The sequence below is a fragment of the Physeter macrocephalus genome, chromosome 14 (assembly GCF_002837175.3).
Source record: "Physeter macrocephalus isolate SW-GA chromosome 14, ASM283717v5, whole genome shotgun sequence".
Lineage (NCBI taxonomy): Eukaryota > Metazoa > Chordata > Mammalia > Artiodactyla > Physeteridae > Physeter > Physeter macrocephalus.
In genome coordinates, this window is record NC_041227.1 from 32,679,721 (window position 1) to 32,703,903 (window position 24,183).

General features: G+C 38.7%; 1 protein-coding gene across 2 annotated transcripts in view; it reads right to left on the reverse strand.

Moving 5' to 3' along the window:
- TMX4 (thioredoxin related transmembrane protein 4) overlaps window positions 1-23,874 on the reverse strand; it is a 43,728-nt gene extending 19,854 nt beyond the window's left edge. For both annotated transcript variants that reach the window (XR_448700.4, XM_007121147.4), the window contains exons 1-4: window positions 23,570-23,874; window positions 16,110-16,225; window positions 7,653-7,698; window positions 5,878-6,006 (exon numbers count right to left, since the gene is read on the reverse strand). Coding sequence is in view for 1 of the 2 variants with exons in the window: in XM_007121147.4 (XP_007121209.1) it covers window positions 5,878-6,006; window positions 7,653-7,698; window positions 16,110-16,225; window positions 23,570-23,754 (476 nt within the window). In the remaining variant the exon portion in view is untranslated. The remainder of the gene's footprint in view (window positions 1-5,877; window positions 6,007-7,652; window positions 7,699-16,109; window positions 16,226-23,569) is intronic.
- Between the last annotated feature and the right edge of the window lie 309 nt (window positions 23,875-24,183).

Here is a 24,183-nt window from a genome sequence, read left to right on the forward strand (position 1 = left end):
TGATCTCTCTTAACCCCTTGGTAACATGGGACACGACTGACTACTATTCCCTCCTTCTTGAGCACTTTTTACTTGGCTTCTAGGAAACTGTGTACCCTTGCCTGTCCTCCTGCCTCACTGGTACTCATTTTCAATTTCCTTTTGCTGACTCCTTCCCTATCCAACTTCTTAACTTTGGAGTGTCCTGTGGCTCAGGCCCAAGCACTTTTCTTTTTCTCTCTCTCTAGGTGATCCCCTTCCTTCTAAAACTTAGAATACCATCTATATGCCTTGTATTTGTGTTCCTGAATTCTCCATGGAGACCCAGCTCCATGCATCCAACTTGACAGCTCTACAAAGAAGTCTGCATCTCAAACTTTACATGTCCAACACTGAACCCTTGATTTTCTCTTGCTCAAATCAGTAACTGGTACCAAGACCATCAAGTTCTCAAACCAGAAACCAAGGAGTTGTGTGAGTGTGTGTGTGTGTGTGTGTGTGTGTGTGTGTGTGTATGAATCTTCCCTCTCCTTCACCTGAGCAAAGTCTATCTTTAAGACATATTTTATTTTATTTTTAATAGTAAAACAATTATTAAAACATTTTACAACTACATTTACATCATATACAAATCTAAATTTCATTTAAAAGTATCAACTGATAGTGGTGTTGGATTCACATTAGCAATCACTACAAGATCAAAGAGAGTGCTTTCCTTTGCTTTATTACACAGTTATTTTTATTGAGTTAACTACTCAAGTTTCAGACTGCTTTATTTTTTTTCTCCAGGTATGCTCCTTTCTTTAGGGCTCCTAAAGCTTCAAACAATTGTTCCTTCCTATCTTTAAACTCAGTCCTGTCTCAGTTTAATTCAACATCTATTAGCAGACATTGATTTCAATCTTATTCTTCTTAGCTATTATTATGACATACAGGGAAACAAAAGAGGAATCAAAGAAGCTTAACATTTACCAAGTGTTTTTTATTTATTAGGGGCCATGATTAGCACTGAATCTCATGAGGTCTTCAGGGAAGAGCTGGGAAAGTGACAACTATGATCTCATCTTCCATTTAGAGACTAAAAAGCCTGCTGTAAGTGGGCTCTGAGTGATGCTAAGTTTAATCACTTGGTTAACCAGTGATTGAGACAGACCTCTCCAGTGGAAATGCAGTTTTCCCTTGGTAATGGGTAGGTCATTTGTGGGGTGATACGTTGGCACCATACGAATACCCATTACCCCACAATCTTCTGCCCAAGAGTTTTACAAGTACTGATGACAATGGCCCTGGTCGGCCATCATGCTATTTTCATTCATCCACTCCACACGATTCCTATAACATTTAATAAACTGTAATATTACACTTATATTCGGTATTCGGAAGGCATCTGAAGTTGTATGGCACTTAATTTAAAAGGCTTTAAAGGCCTGTTCAGCAGTCACTTGTTAACAGCAGAACTATAATTTTATTAGCACCAGCTTCCAAGTCTGTAGTGGTTCCCAACTTTGGCTGCTCCTCAGGAACACGAGGCTGCCCCACCAGTACCAGTGTAATCAGAGTCTCTAGGATGGCAGCCGGTGTCAGTAGTCCTCAAAAGTCCACAGGTGATTCCCCTGGACAAGCAAGGATGCGAACCACTGCTCTCAATCATAGTAATGGCATTTCTTACCACTTCAAATTCAGAAAGGTAGAGTTTTGGCAAATCAATAAGCTGACTTTACAGTTCTCTGAAAGTGTGAAGAAAGTGCAACACTGTCAGTTTTCGCTAGAAAACTAGTGCTCTTGAAACTCGTAATTCCTTAAGAAGAATTCAACATCACAGATATTAAGCCACACTGCATGATTTTTGGGAAATCGAGTCCAGAATAACGCACGTTTTCTGCCCAGTTCTCAAAGAGATCACACTAATATTGTATAAGTGATTAAGAAGGGCCCAGACCTGGAATCCACGACAAAGAAATGAAGCTGATAATTTGGTGGAGGGAGCAGAGACGGCAGCAGCCTAATTTTGCCTACGGGGTCCAAAAGTGGCCTTAAGTAAGTTTCCCTCAGAGAAGAAATTGACATCATCATGAAATACTAACGATACTCAGATATTTCAAAGCTATCCCCTAAGCCATTTTTTTCAACCAGAAATTTACTGCATTTCCCAAACTACACAAAAGTAAAAGTTTCAAATAAGAGCCCAACCATCAGTCATGTCCATCTTTCTGGCAAAAGTCACACAAAAGGATAATGGAGAGAACATCTTTACAACAGTTACACGCTTCAAAACCACAAGCACCCAACCCAAGGGTATGTTAGCTAGAATTATGTAAGATTCACCTTTTAATCGTGTCCTGTGTCCTGCCAGGTCCAGTAAGGAGGGCTCTCACCCAGCTGGCAGGCCAGGTGTGACAGCCAAGCTCCTCCTTCCCCCACCCCCACCCCTGGCCCCCAGCCTACTGATGAATGTCCCTGAGGCTGAGCGGTGAGAGGTGGGGGCAGACAAGTGGCCCAGGCAGGCAGCAGGAGGAAAGTCTTGTTTGTATGTTATAACAATGGCAGTGACGCTCACGACAACGGGTCTGCTCAAGCTCAAACCGTGTCAACAATGCGGATACAGAGCCTCAGCAAGACTGAAGACGTGAGAATCTATTTGTTGGCCCTGAGTGGGCAGCAGCCGGAAAGTGAAAGTGCCACTGGATCCCTCTCCCTCTCCTCTGCATTACATCTCCCATCTTAGCTGGTCCATCACAAGGAGGGAGGCTGGGTCAAAGGGTGGCCCAGAGTGGCAGGGATGCCAGGAGGGCACAGAAGGAGCTCTGGGGTGAGGAGTGAAAAGAGAGAAAAGCCTCACAGGCACTCCAGCCACCAGCTGTCAGAGGTTCTCCAGGCCAGGCCAAACTACAAGTAGGGAAGCCCCGAGCAAGGGGAGCTGAGACCCGAACACGGTCAAAGTGAGGACTGCAAACACTTAATCCCTCTGTCAGTCAAAGAAAAGCTGCTGTGTCTGCAGCCCCCATCACGAAGGAGGCCCAGCACATTACTGGATTCTGGGTACTGGAGAAAAATGCACGCCTCATTAAAGAGGTCTTGCCAATCACAAGGAAACAGAGTATCCACGGGTGCAGTTGCCTGGTCCTGGTATCTCAGTTTGGCATGAAGGGGTGGCAGCTGCTCTTTGGGGGGAAATCTCTCTCACCTCACCAACAGGGTCTCCATTTAGAGGCTCCCCTGAGTGCCTGAGGGAGCTCTCCTAAATGCCACCAGTGATGTGCACCACAGCACCACCACTGCTCAACCTCAGCACCCGCTCTGCACGGCCACCAGTGGTGGCCCCGCTCAGCAGGCAAAACACAAGGCCATTCTCACTGCAATAGGATGAGGCCAACCTGCAATACTGACCTCAACCATGTCCCTCAGGAGGAAGTTAGAATCTTATTTCAGTCTATTATCTATTATAACCCACCCAAAGCAGCTTAGAGCAACCTGCTAATTTTTGTCATCACCAATAATCACAGGGGAAGAAAGGCCACCCCCACCCCGCTAGAGAGGCCACTCCCACTACCTGCAGCCCAAAGGGGCACAAGGCACTTCAGTAAGGTTTTGCAGCCCCCATTCCACTGGTCTGGGTGGGGTCAGATGGGTATAATAATAGGGTAGTGTATTTATGATTTTTAAAAAGAGTTCTTACCTTTAACATACACATACAAAGATATAATAAAATGACACATTTGGTATCTGTTTCAAAACAATTGATTAAAAAAAGCTATAATTTGATGATCATTATAGGTGGGTAAAGGGTACATGGGGGTTATTGTACTATTTTCTGTACTTTTATGTATGTTTGAAAGTTTCCGTAATAAAAAGTGAAAAAAAAATTGAGTTCTTGTACAAAAATATAGAACAAAGTGGCTCATACCATTATGATTTCTGTATGATTCATACATATTACAAGCAAAATAACATGTTACCTTAAAATACTACCAGAATATAAGGAAAAAATGCAAATGGATGAATTCCTAAAAATGCCACACATCCACTGGTAGCTACAATTTCCAAATTCAATACATCATTCTCAAGATAAGTTAAAAGATAAATATTTTAAAAGGAAGGTCTGAAAAACATACATTTTTCAAAGGATCACCTGCAAGTTTAAGAATTAATTCCAAGTTTTCTACATTCTCAGAACCCATAAAGTCTCAAAAATCCTGTGCATCAGTCCCTTTTCCAGCCCACTTTCCAACCTTCTGGAATATGAAACCCGTACACCATCCAGTGACACCTCCAATTAACAGCTGGGTTGCTATGCTATATTTCTCGGCTGAAGGCCCAGATTCCTACCCAAACACCTTGCGCCACCATGGCTGCTTTTTAGCAAGGTCTGCAAGGTCCAGTGACTCAAAATTTCCCTCAAAGTCTCCTGAACTGGCTGCGGCCATTTTGGCAAGCTTGTCTCACGGTGACCCCTGCAGGGGCTCGGCGCGGTGGGACGTGGAGTGGCAGGCGTGGTGCCTCCGCATGAGATGGCTTCCAGCACGTGGGGCAGATGTTTAAAACATATTTTAGATCCACCCATTCTCTCCATCCCCACTGCCACCACCCTGATCGGCACTGCCACCATCCCTGGGCTAGACTCTGAGACAGCCTTCTACCTGTCTCACCTCTCCACGTGGCCTTCTCCACGTGGCCTTCTCCACTCTCTGCTCGCCGCGTGTGCTGCTAACATCCCAGCTCCTCACTGGCCACAGGCCTGCATGATCTGCTTCCTGCCCTCCTCGCTTTCTCAGTGTACACTACTCTCCCTCCCTTTCACCGGCCACCCTTCTGCTCCTCAACACACCAAGCTCTTTCCGATTTGGGGCCTGTGTGGATGCTATACCCGTTCCTGGGAACGTGCCTCCCCTGCTTGTCACCTGGCTGGGCCATGCTGTCTTTAGATCTCACTTGCAGTCCTCCCCTCAGAGTGACCTCTCCTAGACCCCATCTAATGCAGGGCCACGCTCCCACAGTTAGACCCTGACTTAGTAAAGGTTTGTTTTTTGTTTTTTTTCTGAACAGTCCTTATCTAGACTATGATTCTTTACATCCCTAGTTTTTTTCTTAATCTGTCTTACTTTAAGTCACCCGAGGAGAGCAGAGGGGTCATATCTGTCTCGCTCACTGCTGAACATCTAGCACCTGGAACAGTACCTGCATAAAATCAGTGCTCACATACTTGCAGAATGAAATGCCAGAGGTGAGCTGCTTTTAGAATAAGCCATGTACTTCCTATAAATGCTACCAGATTACTTATTCCTGAAATATGGCATGATTTGACCCTATTTCAGCAGGGATATTCCTTACACTTATATATACTAATATAAAATTAATTACAAATACGACAATTCATTCAAAATTAAAACTGTGAAAAAGTTATTATGGCTTGGCCTTATCTGTCTCACCAAGCATTATACAGTTTGCCATTATGGCCAAAAGTTACCCCAGCAGTATTCTGCTAGGCAGCCAAAGACACCGTCAGTCTTATTTTCCACACAGATACATGAGCAATTCCTTCATGAACTATAATTCAAGAAACAGTTGCTCCTCTATCTTATGAATAATTTATGAGGAAGGATGGTAAATGGTGTTCACCATATTTTGTAAAGAGAAAACAGGTGACATGGTGCAGAAGTTAGAGGAGAGGATTTCTGTAACCCACCTGAATCTGGGTACTTAATTCCCGGTATCCTAACAACCAGCTGAAACATATGTGGGTCACAAAACCAGAAACACAACATGGGCCAAGCATGGGCATGTGTAGTCTGGGTAACCAGAGTGAATATGAAGAAAAATGTAGACTGTCACGGTCTATGGGTTGTTAACTTGAGACCTTCTGTTCTATTAATAACACCTTGTCATTAAAAAACAAGTTACGTTAGAGAAGCCGGGGATTTCCAGCCGGTCAGAGGCTCAACTGATTGCCACTTCTTCTCTAAGATATAGTTCTGCAGGTCTTCGTAGATTCCTGGGCCACGGTAACGGCGGAATATCCCATCTTTTGCACTATAAATTATAAAAACAAACAGAAAATAAATCCATTAAAATATCAAGTATTACAGACAATGAAAATCAAAATAACTATTGGTTTTACATGTGAACTCCACTCTGAATTTTAACTTGGCTCAAATGAAGAAAAAGAAATGTTACAGTTAGGTCTAAGTCAGAAAGCATGCATAAATACTTATCTAGTACAAATGAGGAATTCCAAAACAGAAAGTATTAAATATTCTATTTTATTACTGCACAATTTGTGACTATAAGCAAAGTCCTTGGCACTGTCTAATCTGCCAAGTTACTTTTTATTATTTTTGCTACCAATTATTCCGATTTTTTCTCTTATAGCAGCAAAAGAGCAATTGTCATCAAGTTTTAAAAAATTGTATCCACATTTCCAGATCTATGTCATCCAAGTCCCTCCCCTGAAAATTAACAAAATGCCTCTTAGTCTCACATACGCCTTTGGTCTTCCCTCCCTCTCGCTTTCTTGCCAGTCAAGCTTCCTAGAGGAGGAGTCTACACTTGCTATTTTCTCCTCTTACATTACTCATTCAATACTCCTGCAGTCGTGGGTCCTGCTTCCATGACTCCATGGAAACTGCTCATATTGGAGGTCTCCAATGACTCTTGAGTGCCGTATCCATGGAGCACTTTTCTGCCATTTTTCCTGGGTGGGTCATTGGCACTGTCCACTACTGAGCCCCCCTTCCTTCCTCCCTTCCCTTGGCTTTTATGACATGAACTCTCTGGACTTCTTCCTACTACTCTGTCCATCCCTTCTCATTTCCACACTCCGTTTTCCTTTGCAGATGTCCTAATGGTGGTCAACTCAGGTTCTATCCTTGACCTGCCTCTCTTCTCATTGTATCTATTTCTCATTGTCCATATTTCTACTGTTATCTAAACCCTAGTATGTATCCCTAGCCTAGATCTTTCTTAAGAGCTTTAGATCCTGAAATCAAACTATCACCTAAACTTCCCCATTTGGAATTAGCATAAACCCTTCACATTATCTTCTCTATTCTGGCCTCTATCTTCCAAACTTCACCTTATTCTAATGGCTCCTCAAAAGCTTTCACTAGTTAAGAATGGCCCGTTGGTAAGTCATCACAGGCTCCTTCTTCCTTATGGCTAATCAATCACCAGTTCCAATGATCCCATCTCCTAAGCATCTCCGGAATCCATCCCTGTCTTTCTCCTTCCCCCCGTCACTACCTAAGCCTCTCTAGCCCCATCACCCAGGATGATCCAGCTGTACCCTATGGGCCAGCCACAGAGAACTAGTTACAGTTCTCTGAAGGTATCTCCTTTTCTCCTGGGCTTTTCCATGATACATCCTCTATCTGGAAAGGCCTTCTCTACCTTGCCTGCTTAACCTCTTCCTTCCTATCTATTAAGAATCATCCCATCTTTTACATCATCAGAAAAATCTTCTTTGACCTCCTCACCTATTTGCTACCTGAAATTAGGTTCCTTTCTCTGCAGCATCCTGAGCATCCCTCTCTTCTAATCACTATCATTCAGTGCAGACCAGTCTTTCTCCCTTCAAATGCTAAGCTGCATGTGTGACGGTTATGGAAAACAACTTAGAATACTGGTACACATCTACTGATTTCTAATCTTTGCAAAACCAGAAAATTATTTGAACTTACTGAAAAAATGCTGGGAGGGTAGTGACAAAGAAGCGGCCACTCAAACCTACAAGAAGCACAGACAAAAAAGTTACAAGTCAAACTCAGACTAAACCAAGCATCTAACTTAAGGTGCAAGAACAAGCAGCCTTGAGCTTGTTCTTACAACCACATTAGTAAAATCTTTCCCATTACTGAATCACATTTACTATTTTTTTAAAATAAATTTTTACCCATTTTTATTTACCTAATACTTTCTAGTCACTGACGTACAACTTGCTTATCTTCAATGTGTTAAACTGGAGTTTTCTGGCTTGTGTAATACTTACAATTATATGGTGGCTGAAAGGATAGGTTTTAGAGACATGCAATCTGGGTTAAACAACTAAATTCTCCATTTACTAGCTTTGTGTCCTTAGATAAATTACTTAACCTTTCTGAGTCTTGGCTACCTCATCTATAAAATGGGGATATAAAAGCCTAACTGAATGTTCTGAAGTTATATTAGATCATTGTATCAAGTGTGTAGCACATAGTAAAGGACTCAATTAATAATAGGTATTATTACATCAGTCATACATTTAAAAAATAATAAGGAATACGAAATAATAAGTTATGTATAATCTTTGCACATTTATAAAATTTGCAAGTACTGTCAAGGGATTCTATGTACATTAAATAGATTTTTTTCAATTTGTGTTGACAAACCTTTACTGAACACTAACTACATATCAATTGTTATGCCAGGTACACGTGAAGACAAGGATAAAGAAAACCCTTAGTCACTCAGCAAATATTTACTAAGCACCTTCTTTGTTCCGGGGACTGTGATAACTATTCAAGATACAGATAAACAAAAACACGTACAGTCTAGTGGAAGAGGGAAAAACTTAATCAAAATAATCGCAACTATGACTACAAACAGAGATTGATGATATTAAGGGACATGCAACAAAAACCTGAATGATATAGGAGTAATAGTATAATGCTCTTTAAATGTTTACAAATAAATAACGTTTATGTGGGCATCAAAAGTGAGTAAGCCTGGCTCTGGCAAAGAGAAGCAAAGCTGAAGGCTATCTCTGGCCAGCGTGGAAAAATGAGACGTTATTTTCACCTTTCTCATCACTTCTGCTTTTCCCATTGAAGAACAATCTGGACAAAATCAAATAGCTATTCAAATAAAGTGGCTCAAATTTTACATCTCTCCTGTCTCACTTGCAATTTGAAACACTGAAGCTTTACTTTTAATAACATGGGAAATTTGCTTATACCCATTCTATAAGTTAAACCTATATTCGGTATAATAATTTATTAATTAATGATGAGTCTTCCCAAAAAACAAGTACTATTTTTTTCTGCTATCAAACCAAGTAGACTCTAAAACATCCTTATGGCACTTAAAAGAAAAGATAGTATTCTGAAGGTAATAAAAATCAATTTACAAAAAGAAACATTTACTACATACACTTATCATTGTACATCTGGGGGGAAAAAAAAAAAGGTTGTACTGGCAGTTGCAGAAACACATGTGACCTGAGAAGTCCACTGAGGATTTAACAAGCATGTTCACCTCTAACGCTGTTTAGAAATACAGCCCAGCAGGGGAACAAGGGTATCTTTTAATAAATTTCCAACATTAAATTACTAGGGGAAAAAGCATTGGTAATCCTAAACTATTATATGCTTTAAGCTTAAAATAATTATTGCAAACAGTTTCATCTCATTTCTCTCCTAGCTAGAGATTCTTATGACCATTCAAAAATTTCACCTAAGGAGTTACAGTATTAAGGAATTATGCTTTGTTTATATGGCCTTTTAAAGTAGAATGAACAAATAGCATCCCATCACTACCTCAAGTTTCTATTTAGATTTTATTTTTATCAGAATAAATAGGATTTCTAATAAATGTTAGGTATCACTGAAAGCAGTATTTTTAACTTGTTCTTTAAAATCCTTCATGTGATCTTGGTCATCATTGGCCATGGCAATAAATTAAAAAAAAAAATAAATCTTAAAAGTAGTTCATAAAACATTAAATTATACAAAATCTTAAAAGTAGTTCATAAAACGAAAAGACACCCCTCAGAATGGGAGAAAATATTTGCAAACGAATCAACAAAGGATTAATCTCCAAAATATATAAGCAGCAAAAATAGGATTACCATATGACCCAGCAATCCCACTACTGGGCATATACCCAGAGAAAACCATAATTCAAAAAGACACATGTACCCCAGTGTTCACTGCAGCACTATTTACAATAGCCAGGTCATGGAAGCAACCTAAATGCCCATCGACAGATGAATGGACAAAGAAGATGTGGTACATATATGCAATGGAATATTACTCAGCCATAAAAAGGAACGAAATTGGGTCATTTGTAGAGACATGGATGGACCTAGAGACTGTCAAACAGAGAGAAGTAAGTCAGAAAGAAAAAATATCGTATATTAACGCATATATGTGGAATCTAGAAAAATGGTACAGATGAACCATTTGCAAGGCAGAAATAGAGACAAAGATGTAGAGAACAAATGTATAGACACCAAAAAGGGAAACTGGGGGGCAAGGGTGATGGTGGGATGTATTGGGAGATCAGGATTGACATATATACACTAATATGTATAAAATAGATAACTAATAAAAACCTGCTGTATAAAAAAAAGTAGTTCATAAAACACATTAAATTATACAATATGAATTTCCAGATTCATGAGCCAGCTTACCTGAGGTTAAACTCCACTTCTGCCACTTATTAGTTTTTAATATGAGACAGTTAATTTAAACTCTCTGGGCTTTAGTTTTCTTATTATAAATGGGCATCACCATTTCTATCTTGCAGTATTGTAGTATTAAGTGATTTTATATGTATATAGCACATAGAAAACAGGGTCTGACATATAAGTACTAAATAAATGCTATTAATTTCTTTATTTAAATCTCTGATTCAAAGTTAGAATAAAATAAGAGGATGTAACAAACACTAGTTTAGTCTTAAGTGCTTTGGAAATTGTGCCTTATTTTGGATAACATAACTTAAAATTTCATAAATAAATGCACCCATGAAAATCAATGCAAAATAAAACAGAAACACAGTGATGGATGGTCTCTTGAGATTTCTGCATCTTTCGCATTCAGGCTAGACGGTACAACAGCACACTAGTTCCCCAAATGGCTATATTAAAGGGTATAAGAAATGTATAGTTTTTGATATGAATGTCTTCTAACTTTTAATACTGATACTATGAAATGTTAAGGGAGACTTCCATCACCTGAAAAGTTAAACCATGACCACCTTGGAACAGAGAAGCACCATGTGAGGTTGTGGCTTTACTATTTAAAAACAAGTATGGATCTTAAAGAATTATAACAGGGCAGCAGCTCATTTCAAGGTTTGCATAATGGTTCACTGACACAAACTTCAGAAAGTATGGAAGAAACAAGCACACCTCAAATACTTAAAGAGACAAAGTTTGACTGCAAGGTTTCCCAAAATTTCTATGGTACTTTTTATACTTTAAGGGTAACTTCCACTTTAAAATGAAGACTGCACTGCAGCATAAAATGGCATTAATCCAAAATGCAAAAAAAAATTTAATTTCTTATTAGCAAGCTTATCTTAAACACATATAGCAAAAGAAAAAGAAGAAGTAAAGATTAGAGAAATAAAATTTATGGCAGGGAACTAATTTCATAGGCACAAGCACAACAGAAATTATTTAAATTTAATATTAAGAAAATGGGGACAGCTACTAGCTTCTGTTCTATCATTTATTAGCTGTGTTATTTTAGGCATGTTACTTAACCTCTCTGAGCCTCAGTTCTATGAGTAATAATACATAAATAGTTTGTTTTTCCTAGGATTGTAATGAAGCTAAAATGTAAGTGCTTAACACAATTACAGGCTGAAATAAATGCTTACTAAATGTTAGTTATTATTTTTTTATTAATTTTTATTGGAGTATGGTTGCTTTACAATGTTGTGTTAGCCTACACTGCAGAACAAAATGAATCAGCCGTACACATACAGATATCCCCTCCCTTTCATACTTTCTTCCCATTTATGTTACCACTGTGCATTAGGCAGAGTTCCCTGTGCTTTACAGTATGTTCCCAGCAGTTGTCTATTTTATACATAGTATCAATAATGCATATGTGTCAATCCCAGTCTCCCAATTCCTCCCTCCCCACCCCTTTCCCCCTTGGTATCCATACATTTGTTCTCTACGTCTGTGTGTCTATTTCTGCCTTGCAAATGAGATCATCTATACCATTTTTCTAGATTCCACATACATGAGTTACTATACAATACTTGCTTTTCTCTTTCTGACTTACTTCACTCTGTATAACACTCTCTAGGTGCATCCACGTCTCTACAAATGACCCAATTGCATTCCTTTTTATGGCTGAGTAATATTCCACAATCTTAGTTATTATCACCAAAGAGAGAAGTAGAAGGAAAACAATTTTTTAAAAAAAGTAAAACTAATCTTACCTTTGAAATTGAAATAAAGTTGTCAGTATAATAGAATACAAAAGACTAAGTTTTACAATTATAAAATTAAAATATCAACACTAACTAAAGTACAGTAAACTAAATTGTCTTCTATAATAAATTAGTGGCTTTAAAGACAACACTTATTCTTGGCCATGGTAAGGGTCTGGTTTACCTCTCATCTAGTGCAACAGCCATGGGTGTTCTCTGAGCAGCTGCTCTTTTCCTGTCCTGGACAACTAAGCTCATCCGCACGGAACAGAAGGTTCAAGTATATACTCATTAAATTTAATTTTCCAAAGTCAACTCAACTGAAACATCATCTGGCCTATGCAGTATTAAACAGGCAATATAATGCCATCTAATCTAAGGCCTGTGCGCTCCTTGACTTCTACATCTCAGCTGTAAAAATGCAGTGTTTTTATAATCCTGAAATCTTATTTTCTATTTCAAATACCTAAAAAATCTGTTATTAGATATACCAATGGAAGAGTTACAGGCATAACTAAAGAGTATGCATTAACACCTCAAAGATTCTTGCTTTCCCTTCTTTTTAAAAAAGAAATGAAATTATCCCTAACTAGCACTCCTGTGCACAGCAGCCCTGATGAAAGATACAGTAATGCAGATCTGTACCCAAATATCAATCTGTATACAGAGATATCTAGTAAAGAGCTCAGCCATGGGGAAAATAATATCATTTCGATGGTTTCCCACTCATCCAGGAGGTAAGATTTTGTAAAAATGAAGTAAATACTTAAATAGCTTCCAAGAATAGGGACAAGCTGCCCCAGAAGTTTGCCACATAAGGCATGTTCTCTTCATTCAGCTTTCAGGACCCCATACTTCTCCATCTCCTTCCTGCTTCACTGGCTTCTCCTTTTCTGCTGCTGGAACTTCTTTTCTTCTAAATGTTGGAATGCCCCAGTTCTCAATCCTCAGAACACTTCTCTGCACACACTCCCTAGGTAATCTCAATTCGTCCCTTTGCTTCAAATACCATCTACACTGATGATCCTTAAATGCCTATCTCTAGCTCACCTCTATTTGGATTTCTATCAAACATCTCGAACTTAAACCCTGTCCCAAACCTGATCTTCCTTCAGTCTCCTCCATCTTCTTTCCTTTCACCAAGTGCTACAACCAATCTATCGGGAAATCCTTTTGGATATTCCACTCAAATGCCGTATCTCCAATCCAGCGACTTAACCACTGCTGCTACTAGTCCAAGCCACCATCCTCTCCACTCTGGGCTATTGCATTAACCTCTGAACTTCTCTTCTTGCTTACACTTCCGACCTCCCACAGACAATTTTTCACATAGCCAAATGAATACTTTTAAAACATGAATTAAATCATGTCACTCCCATGCTCAAAACCTTCCAGTAGCTTCCTTTCTATCATACTTGGTATAAAACCTAAACTCCTTGCCATGGCCAACAACAGCCTAAATGGTCTGGTCCCTAGCTCCTTCTCCAGCCCCATTTGTCTCAAGGACCCCACTGGCTATCATATTGTTTCTCAAATAAGCCAAGTACTCCTACCTGCACATGCTGTTTGCTCTGCCTGGAATGCTCCTCCCCTAAACCTTGTTGAAATTCATTTCCTTAATTTGTCAAGACCTACAGTCAAACAGCCCTTCCCTGGACAGCCTATTAAAATAGTGGCTCCCACCATTTTCTACATTTTTACCCTGCTTTCTTTTTCATCATAGCTCTTACTACCACCAGACATTATTTCCCATTTTTCTTTTGTGATTATTTATCCCCTTCACTAGAATGTAAGCTCAATGAGAAGCCAGGTCTTTTCTTCCTCATTCACCTGCACCATTATTTACCTGCATCATTCGTCTGTATCACAGCTATCCAGAACAGGGTCTGGTGCATGGTATCAACTCAAAAATTGGTTGCATAAACATATTATTTCTAAATGCTATTAAAATATTATTTGAAAGCATTAGGTTTGTAATTTAAAGTAAAATTATAAACATAAAATAGTATAATCTAAAGTGAAATATTCTCTAGGCCACTCAGTCATGTGTGTAGAATTTTGGCTCCTAATTTTTACTTATCAGTTACAGGTTTTCAGTTGTTATCATTTAAAAGAATTCTAGAGCCTCTAATTTAAAAAAACTAAGACTCAAAACAACCACATTTTGTTTTTTGGACTTTGTTTCTTCACTATTTTCATAGGACATCAGACCAAAGACTTTTTTTCTTCTTCTTTGAAGAGGTTTTATACTTATATAAATACTATGAGTCAATGATAAATTTGCTTTTAAAATATTTTGTCATAATCAATTTCTCTTACTTCATTATTGAAAAAGCATTTCATCCATTCACAATGGAAAAATATAAGTCTACATTTTAGGAGGAAAGACAGTATTCAGTTAGACTTTAGATCTGTGAATCCATCACAAAGCTAACTGTTTAATTAGTTTAATTCAAATCATGCTGTGAATTCATGGCAGGTATGCCAAAAGGCTGAAATGGGAATAGGCCAGCTGCATGTCTAAGAAAATCATCATAAAATGTGTCTGGTGCCCACAAATTAACAAGGCTTACACCTGATTTCATTGGACTCAAACTATTAAAAACACAAAAACAAGTTTACCACAGATATGTCATTGCAAAGATTTGACCTCCAAGCAGGAAAACTAATTATAATAGCCCAAATCATGAACTAATAACTATAATTGTCCATCTCTAAATAGCAGATAGGCAGAAGTGGTTTTGTTTTAAATGCTTAAAAAGGTGGAGGCTTGAGGACTCATGGCTTGTAGCAGAAATCTCTCTCCATGGGTTTTTCAACACATAGATCTTAACGGACACCATTCATTTTGTTGTCCCAGTAACTGGTAATTCATTATTTTGTGTTTATTGAACTCACAGTTATTACAGAGAAGGAATAGCTACATTTCCACACCTACCATCTTTTTCCTCCTTGTGAAAGGATGCAATAAGTAGAAATTAAATGTAGATAGGAAAACAATTACATATAAAGTTTTAAAATAGTCAAATTTGAGATTTAAATCATAAAAACCCAACTTTTCTCAATTTATATATAATACACAAAGTTATTTTTAACCTATAAATACAAACTTATTGTGTGTATCTTTTCAGAATTAAAGTCTCCTTTATCTCCCTCTTTTGAAAAATTATATCATTAACAACTAATACATGTAGATGGTGACAGCATTAGAAATTTACCATTCTGGAGCTCTTAATAAAATATTTGATTCAGGTAAGATCATCACAGATATTAAAAGCCTAAAGTATCACCCCACAGACTACTTTCCAGCTACAAAGTGGGGTCTTTTCTTTACAATTGAGATGTTTAGTGTCATCACCTTAACCAAATGCTCAAATTCAACATCACTAATAGTGACAATACATGTCTTATGATGGGATACAATATAAAGTCACATCATCACCTTTCCATAAATGTCTAATCCAAATCATGCCTTTACACTGAAGTTCAAGTTTATAGAAAATATAAGAACAAGTTAAATGTCACCATAAGGAAACATCTAGGCAAATCTTTGGCCTGTTCTCTTCAGAATATCAATGGCATAGAAAAAATGGAGGACTATTCTAGATTGACAGAGACTAAAAACACATAACAACCAAATGTAATTGGTGAACCATGATTGGATCCTGGTTTAAAAAACTATAAAAAGTCATGTGGGAAATAATTAGGGAGATTTTAATATGCTGAAGTATTGAAGAGTGAAGTCTCATGATGTCTGCAACTTATTTTCAAATGACTTAGCAAAAAAATAATAAAAATATAAATATATACACATATGTATGTGTAAATACAAACACAGACAGATGCAGATATGCTAAAATATTATCTTGATTTTAGGTGGTCAGTTCATGGGTAATCAATATTCTAGTCTTCCAACTTTTCTGCATGCTTGAAAAAATTAAAATTAAAAGCAACTAACTTTTACATTTAATGTTCAACATTTACAGTACCTGGTTCTTGAATGACATCTACCTTCCCCACACTGATCTGAAGTATTTCACCATTCTTTGCAAAAGTCTCCCATTCTGAATCAGTCTGCTGACAGGATGGACACCAAGGGGCATAACTATAAAAGAATAATAGCTAATCAATATACATACATGAAAAATATCTGTAAAACAAAATAGAGAAATAGAGTACTTAAACTGACAAAATAAATTCTTAACTAAAGGGAGACACAAAAGCAAGTTTTCCCAAAGTCATTAGACAAAGAAAAACAGAAGCACATTTCCCTCCTAGAATTTAATATGAATATTATGAATATCAATTCCCTGGGAAAAAATTAGCCAAAGTTTAAGATTTTTCACAAATTACTCTAATACTTAAAGTATTTTATTTCAATGTTATTGCTACAATCAACCCAAATTTTACCACTTTCCAGATAGTTTTTGATATTTGAGGGTGAACACTGTTTTGAAAGTGCTACTAAAGGAGAACAATTTTCACAAGGGTGCCCCTAAACTAGCCAAACCAGTTTCAAATCCATCAAAGCTACAAATCTGATGAGCAAAGACCACAAGATCTGCTAGTGGGTCCCCAAGAATGTGAGTCATTTCCGAAGATCTGTGGCAGTTCTGAACCATTTCGAGAAAGAAAGCAGAAGCTATATACAGGCTAAACCAACTCTACCTGACACTTAAGAATTAGAAGAACCTGTGTCTTCAATCAGAACTCTGCTTTTTACATTAATTTTTTTTCATTCAATAAACATGAACTGAGCACCAACCAAGAAGCTGAGGCTACAGCTGTGAACGAGACAGATGTGCCTCCTCTCCTTAGGGAGTATACAGTCCAAAGAGGTAATTACAAACCGGGTGGCAAATGTGAGTATAGAAAAGATGCTATAGAGACACTCAGACGCTGGGTGATCTCAGAAGGGCCCAAAGAGAAAGAAGCAAGGAGGAGTAACAGTCAGAGAGGGATCAAGGAATGTTCTAATCTAAGCAGAGAGAACAATATGTGTGAAGGTGCAGAGCACTGAGCATTTAAATAAAGTTGTATAAAGAGTCAGCACTCTATTTGAAGCTCCATGGTTAGCCCTAAAGAGGTAAGAGAATTATGATCAGATTCACATCTTGTAAAATGCACCCAGCAGTTCTGTGGATAATGGATCAGGGAAGAATATGATGGAAGAAAAGAGAAGAGGTGGAAGGCTGGCCCTCTCTAGCTCTATCTTTAAGAAAGACTAGTATAGCCAATTCCAAGATCATTCTAAAAGGTCATTAATCTTCCCATTATAGCTCACTGTCCAATCTCTGAGGTCCAGGAGACATGGACCAGAGAACATGCTCCAAGAACAATCTGCTGACATGACATCTTTGAATGTGGATTTTTCTATAAACACTGTACCCCTACATTTCCAAGGCAAAGTACATCCTGGTATACAATAAGTGCCCAATATATGTTTGCAGAATACATAAATGAACAAACTTTAAAGAAAATTATATTGTTCATCTGAGAAAATAGTTGTTTTCTACATATTTTCTAAATATCCAAATGGCAGATGAGACTGGGGCAAGCAGTTGGTAAACTCTAGGGAAAAAGGGAACATTTTATTATTAAGTACATTTCAATAGGCATTTCAATATATTGGATGAGAGTTCTGCCAGAGGCATTAGAGAGACCAATTACAAATTAACCATGTGTCTTTGAGCAAGTTAATAATCCCTCCATGGCTCAGCTTTCTCAACTGTAAAATGGGATAATAACAGTAGCTACCTTAGAAGGTTACTGAGAGATTAGACGACACATGTAAAGCAGGCACATATTAAGAAAATCATTAATGTAAATGACATTTGTAATACACGTCTGGTTTCAGAGACATTTTTATGATGCGTTAGCTCATCTGAACCTTATGGCCTCACTGTTGTAAGGCAACAAGGCAGATTCAGAGAGACTTGCTGACGGTCACCTCAGACCACACAGAGCAGGAACACAGATGGAGGTATTTGTGTGATAAAAACGTCCAAGGAAAATAAGTTCCAACAGAGAAAGAGACAGAGAAACAGACAGTAGGAATAAGAAAGACATTACCAAGAAAAAGGAAGAAATTTTGAGGTACAGTTTAATGAACTTCAGATCCTCTTTGCTTTGTTTCCCTAGAACTGTTTCTGCATACAACTGTTTCTGCATACAACACATTTGCGATATCAGTAATGATTAAATCATGCAAATTTCATCATTTAAAAAAATCCTAGTCCCTAGTCTCTAGACAGACTATTATATAAATCGGGATTCTGGTGAAATTGACCCTCAAAAAATACAAATGCCACTGAGGTAATTTTACATACTCCATTTTCTTTGTAGCTGTTACCCACTGGTCTGTGGCACTGTTAATGCCATTATTTCTAAGATTTAATCAGAGTTTATTGTGTTGGAATGTACCAAGGTCATCCATTAACCTAGTGTGTTCTTTTGGTGATGGAGATAAACCAGCCCTGAGTCTCAGAAGTGGGAACTGGTCCATTGTTGTTGCAACTTTTTAAACTATTAGTATTCTTTTGTATCTAAAAGATAGTCATTTAGAATCTACTATGACACCTGCTAGAGAAATTTCACTAGAATGAACTCTCCATGAAGGCAGTGACTGGTGCATTGCTTGTACCTAGAACAGAGCCTGGCACATTCTAGGTCACAGTAAATATTTATTACATCAATGAACAAAGGGGAGGTGATAGTGATTATCCTTAGTACCTAAGAAAATATATACAGCTGTTTCCTTCAGTGATATACTAGCTCTTTATTAAAGAACAATTAAAGACTATTATTCATTCATTCACTGAGTCAAAAAGTATTTATTGAACACCTAGAACTTGACAGTTATTAAGGTTCTGTAGCTAAACAGGAGGAGGAAAAACTTTGTTCCTCTACTTAAAAGCTTATCATCTAGAGGAGGAGTAAGACAAAAACCAAGTACAAAAACATATAAATTAATTTATAAGTTGTGATAGATACATGCTAGATACAAACAAGAAAGAATTTTCCTGGGTGGCTGGGGTACAGAGAAGGCAGGGCACCTGTATGAATGGTAAGGAGTGGCAGGAATGAACTCAAAGCGATGTTCTTCGCTTGCAGAAATTACAGATATGCTAAGTCATGGGTGGACCTCTGAATCCCAAAGGGAAAAGGCCTCCCCTTATATGAGTCAGGGTGCAGGCCGGCTGAAAGCATAAGCATGAGTCAGCCAGGCTCTGTGCCTTCCTCCAGGCTCCTCCACTATACAACTACTCTCCTCAGCTTGCACTGGGGATTGCAAAGATCAGGCCAGCATTCTAGTTCTGGTCTTGCCCACCACTTACTAAGGATATGGCTTAAAGCTTTAACCTTCCAAGTTTTCCTCTCCTTTAGTTAATGAGTATGAGAATAATAATTCTGCACCAGATTTCTGGGATGCTCAAATTCTGAAAGAGGACATTCTGAATTGCTTACACTGATGTAAGCAATGTAACTATTTACTGTGATGATGATGATGATGGAGAGAAGATGTGGATGATTACCCTTTGTGGAAACAATGTGAAATCAAATACTTCTATGTTAGCCTATAAGCTCCTCTCTTGCATGCTTTTAAATACCCATAACAGTACCTAAGGCAGTGATTTCCAATCAGAGGCATTTGGAAGTGCGTATAGGGGATGGAGGTTTAAATATTTTTGATGTCACATGACTACTAGAATGTTATGGGCAGAGGCCAGGGATGCCAAAGGTTCTGCAATGTGTGAGCCATCCCCACATATCAAAGAACTGTCCAACTCAAAATGCTAATAGCACCCTGGTGAGAACCACTGAGGAATGCTCAAGAGAGAGGAAGCATTCAACAAACATTTGCTAAATAAACAAATGTTACCTATGCTACTTATTTCCGTCACAGCCCAGCAGACTGCCAGTCCCTTGAAATCAAGAAATGTAATTTATTCACCTTCATCTTCCCAAGTCCCCAACCCTGAACCTGACACATAACAAGAATTTAATGACTATCTCTTATACATTCAATCAACAAATCACCACTATCGATGAAACTGCAAGAAATTATAGCTATTTGATATGGGCAAGTTAAGGCAATGATGTTCTCTCCAAGTATAAGAAGGATACTAGAAAAACAACACTAAAACCAAGAGATCCTAGGGAAATAAATGAGGCTTTTCTCCATCACCAGATGACTAGTTTCAATTTTGAAACATGGTCATCCCAAGAACAAAGTAAGAAAAAGTATTGCTTTAAAAAGATTTCTATGCCTTAGAGAAAAATATTTTAGATATTTTAACCCAAAGACATAGTTTTCCTCTAGATATCAGTTTAAAGTTCGTGGGTCAAAATTAAGCTTTGTAGATATCTACTTATGTCTTTGGGGTAAAAAAGCCACCAGAACAGCATTATATTGTATATTTTTGTGTTTCAAAAGAACAAAAGTAGTATTCTCAAGCACTGATATGGGAACCAAGCAAGTGTTTAAAACAGCAAAAGGTTACAAAGCAGCTGAAGGAAGAATAGTATGAAACAATGGAAAGAGAGAAAAGAAAACATCAGAAGGCCTTTTAAAGATTAAGATAATCTTCCCTAACCCAAGAAAGGACAAACTTTTCAACAGAGGTTAAGAGGAAGAAAACACAGCAAACCAATTATAGAGACATGGCAGAAACAGGGGTAAAAAGTATAAAAGAATGTATGAAAGCAAATAAGAAGAGAAAAACTGAGTGTACAAAAAATCCACAGAATTAAAGAAAATGTTAATAGTAATGGGAGAATTTTTCAGGTTTTAAAAAGTTTCAGAATAAAAATGGTGAATTACTGCAAATATAGTTTTATGATATTTCTCCTTAACAGAGAAGTGCTTTTTTAAAAATTGAAAATTCAATTGCAAGAATACAAAAAATTGTTTGAAAGACAAAGAAAACATAACAAATTAAATTTTACATTAAGGACTTTTCATGTCTCAGAGCAGACAAACACTGCTATGTCCTTCAAAATAAATTACTGATACCAATCTAACAAGGAATTGTGTTATAGGAACTTTGTACGAATTGGGATCAAAAAGAAAAAGTCCCCAGAAGGGAAGTAGCATATAAACAAATGAACAAGTAAAGAACTGTCATTCAAAGTAATGTTAAAATTTTAATACTATCAGAAAGCCTCCTAACTTGCTTCTTTTGAGAAGTTAAATATATCATCACCTGTGGATCCCTAACAATCTCCATTTATTATGACCAGTTCATCTGAACAAAGTACTAAGATGGGAGCAAGTATTAAGACATTTTGTTTTCCTCTTACAGACACCAGAAAAAAAAAAATCTGATAACTTATTGGATGTTTGAAAGAATTCCTAGAAATTTACAGTAGGCTTATAGTGGTACTGAAGATATAAATTTTATTTTTTTAAAGTGTTGGATTTTGTCAAAGGGAGGAGGAATATCACAAATAAACAGCCACAATTTTCTTCAGGACGAGCACTTAGCTTCTGGAATTTGGAGGTAATGATTCTTTCCTTTCTAGCCGCACTTCATATCAACCTATTCTGAAGTGTACTCGATGAAAAGAGAACTTCTAAGAAGATCTCAAGTGTCTACACAGCTTACTTTCGGTTACAAGTATCATCTTGAACCAGAGCCCAAACGTAACTCCATACAATGGACACATAGCAAGCTTACAACAATTAATTACTACACCTCAGCTTGTACATTTATGAAGTAAAATCTGAACCATCAACATAGCCATAAGAGTTGTTGGCTGTTGCTTGTTTATAATCTTAACTTGGCTTACACTTACCTGAGCTTTAGTGTTCTTAGTTTCTACTTAAAAAAAGAAAAAAAAAAGAACATAGCTACTCCAAAAGGAACTATAAAGGAGTTGAGGCCATTAAACATAACAAGTCTTTCCTGCTTTGACCTTCGTCATGCACATACACAAACTCAGCTTTAATCAGAAAACTGACAGCTAGAAAACCTCCATTGTACAAGCACCTACTAAAAAAACAACTTTCTGTAGTACTAGTTGAAAAAACAATCTCTCTAAAACTCTTGCAATTATTACAAACATGACAGTCCTGTCATGCTTACTTTAAAATTTTCTCTCTTAAATAGAAAATGACCTCATCTCTATTCAAAGTAGTTAATTGGTTAATTTTAATCAGTGCTTCATGTCTACAGACCTCTTTAATAATTTCATTGATTTACTATGATACCAAAGGCATTTTACTTTCAGGTCTAAAATATCCCCTGCTTTGTGACCAAAAGGTAAATACTTGTTTGAAACAGTACTGTGCATTATGTTCTTTGAACAATGTAATCTACTAAGTGACTTACAACTTTTGGGCCTGAGCCAAACTGAGGTTTTCAGTCTACAGAATAATCTGTTTGCAATCTAAATTCAAAGAATCAAAATTTAGTCTTAAGACAAATGAAGGAAAATTTCAATTCTGTGAGAGTCTGTGTCCTCAACGTAAAATTAGTAACAGATATTAGCAATCAAGTATGTGTATCATCTGAAAACCACAGGCTAAGGAGATGTGGTCTCGGTGATTATTTCTTCAGCCATTCTCCATTTTCCTTACAAGCCCCCCCACGATGCTCTCTAGCCTATTGAGACATGTGCCCACTGCCTATTTCAAGCCGTCTTTCAAATGGTTAGCTCCTTCCTAAATTTTAAACTATAATGAATTAATCTTCCCTGCTCCTAACTCAAAACTGCATTTTCCCACCTCTCCTCAAGCCAAGGCACTATCCAATATGTACCTTCTATTGTTCAAAAGGGACAATTTATTAATATCCTTTTCTTTATGACACTAGCACAATTAAGTTATGATACCTACCCAGAAATCTCTACCTCTAAAAATTATAACAAATATCAACATTTATTTGAAATCTTGTTTTAAAACTTCAAAGGCACCCACCTTTCCGTTTATCTTTCACAAGGACATCTCCGGGTCTTCAAAATGAAGACTGAGATACTTTGTACAGACTGGTCTGCCCTTCACCATGCTGCAATTATTCATTCAACAAGTACCTTGCCTAGTCAGTGCTACGTTATTTGTTCTGTACAGAAGCGTCACTGGATGACAGCCCTTTCCCCTCTACATACACTTTTATCAAAAGCTCGAGATTTTCTTGCAGATTTCTCTCTTCCCCTTCCTCCCCTTGGTAAACCGCTCATCCACCACATCCCTAAAACACTTCCTCCCAAAATAGGGAACTAGCCAGGTAGGAGAGGATGCGCTACACCCGCAGCCCTCACGGCAGAGGGCCGGGGGCGCATGCGCAGCGTCGGGGGCCCAGCCTGGCTCTGCAGGTCGCTGGCTGGGCGGGTCCCGGCCCGAGGTCTAGCCCAGTAAGCACTGCGGTAGCGGGAGAGGGCGGCGCGGCTCCGGGAGGGCGGCAGCCGCGAGGACCGTGTGGCGAGCGGGGCGGGCGGGCACACTCACAATTTCAGCATCCACTCGCCCTCCAACACCAGCGTCCAGTTGGAGGCGGTCATGGGCCGCACCAGGCTCCGCTCCTGCGGCAGCCCGGCCTGCTCCGGGCCGGCCTCCGCCTCCGCAGTTGCCGCCGCCGCAACCCAGGCGACCAGAAGCGCCGTGAGCAGCGGGCCGCGGCGCCCGCCCTCCATATCGGGACGCGGAGCGAGGTTCCTCTGCAGCGGCTGGGGCACAGGGTACGGTCGGCTTGCGGACCGGGCCTTCCCAAGTAGTGCAAGGAAAGACCGGACCGCCCCGCCTCCGCCCTGCCGCGCCGACCAGCCCAGCTCGAGACTGGGGTGGCAGTCGCCGCCTCTTATCGGCCCGGGCCGCGGAGGCCACGCCCCCTCCCGCCTCAACTCGTTGTTGCCCGGGGCGTCGGTTGCCTTGGCAACGGCCGCCCTCCCCCTCCTGACTGCTGCGTTGAAAATAAACAGATGAGCCGTTGTTGCTTAACTTAGAACCTGCCCGGCGTGTGCCTGGGCTCCAGTAAGCGGGAGTTGGTGCGTGTGGCTTTTTCTAAAGAGAAACGTCTCCAGTAATAAAAAAAATGCATCACCTATTCAATGGTACAAAAATAA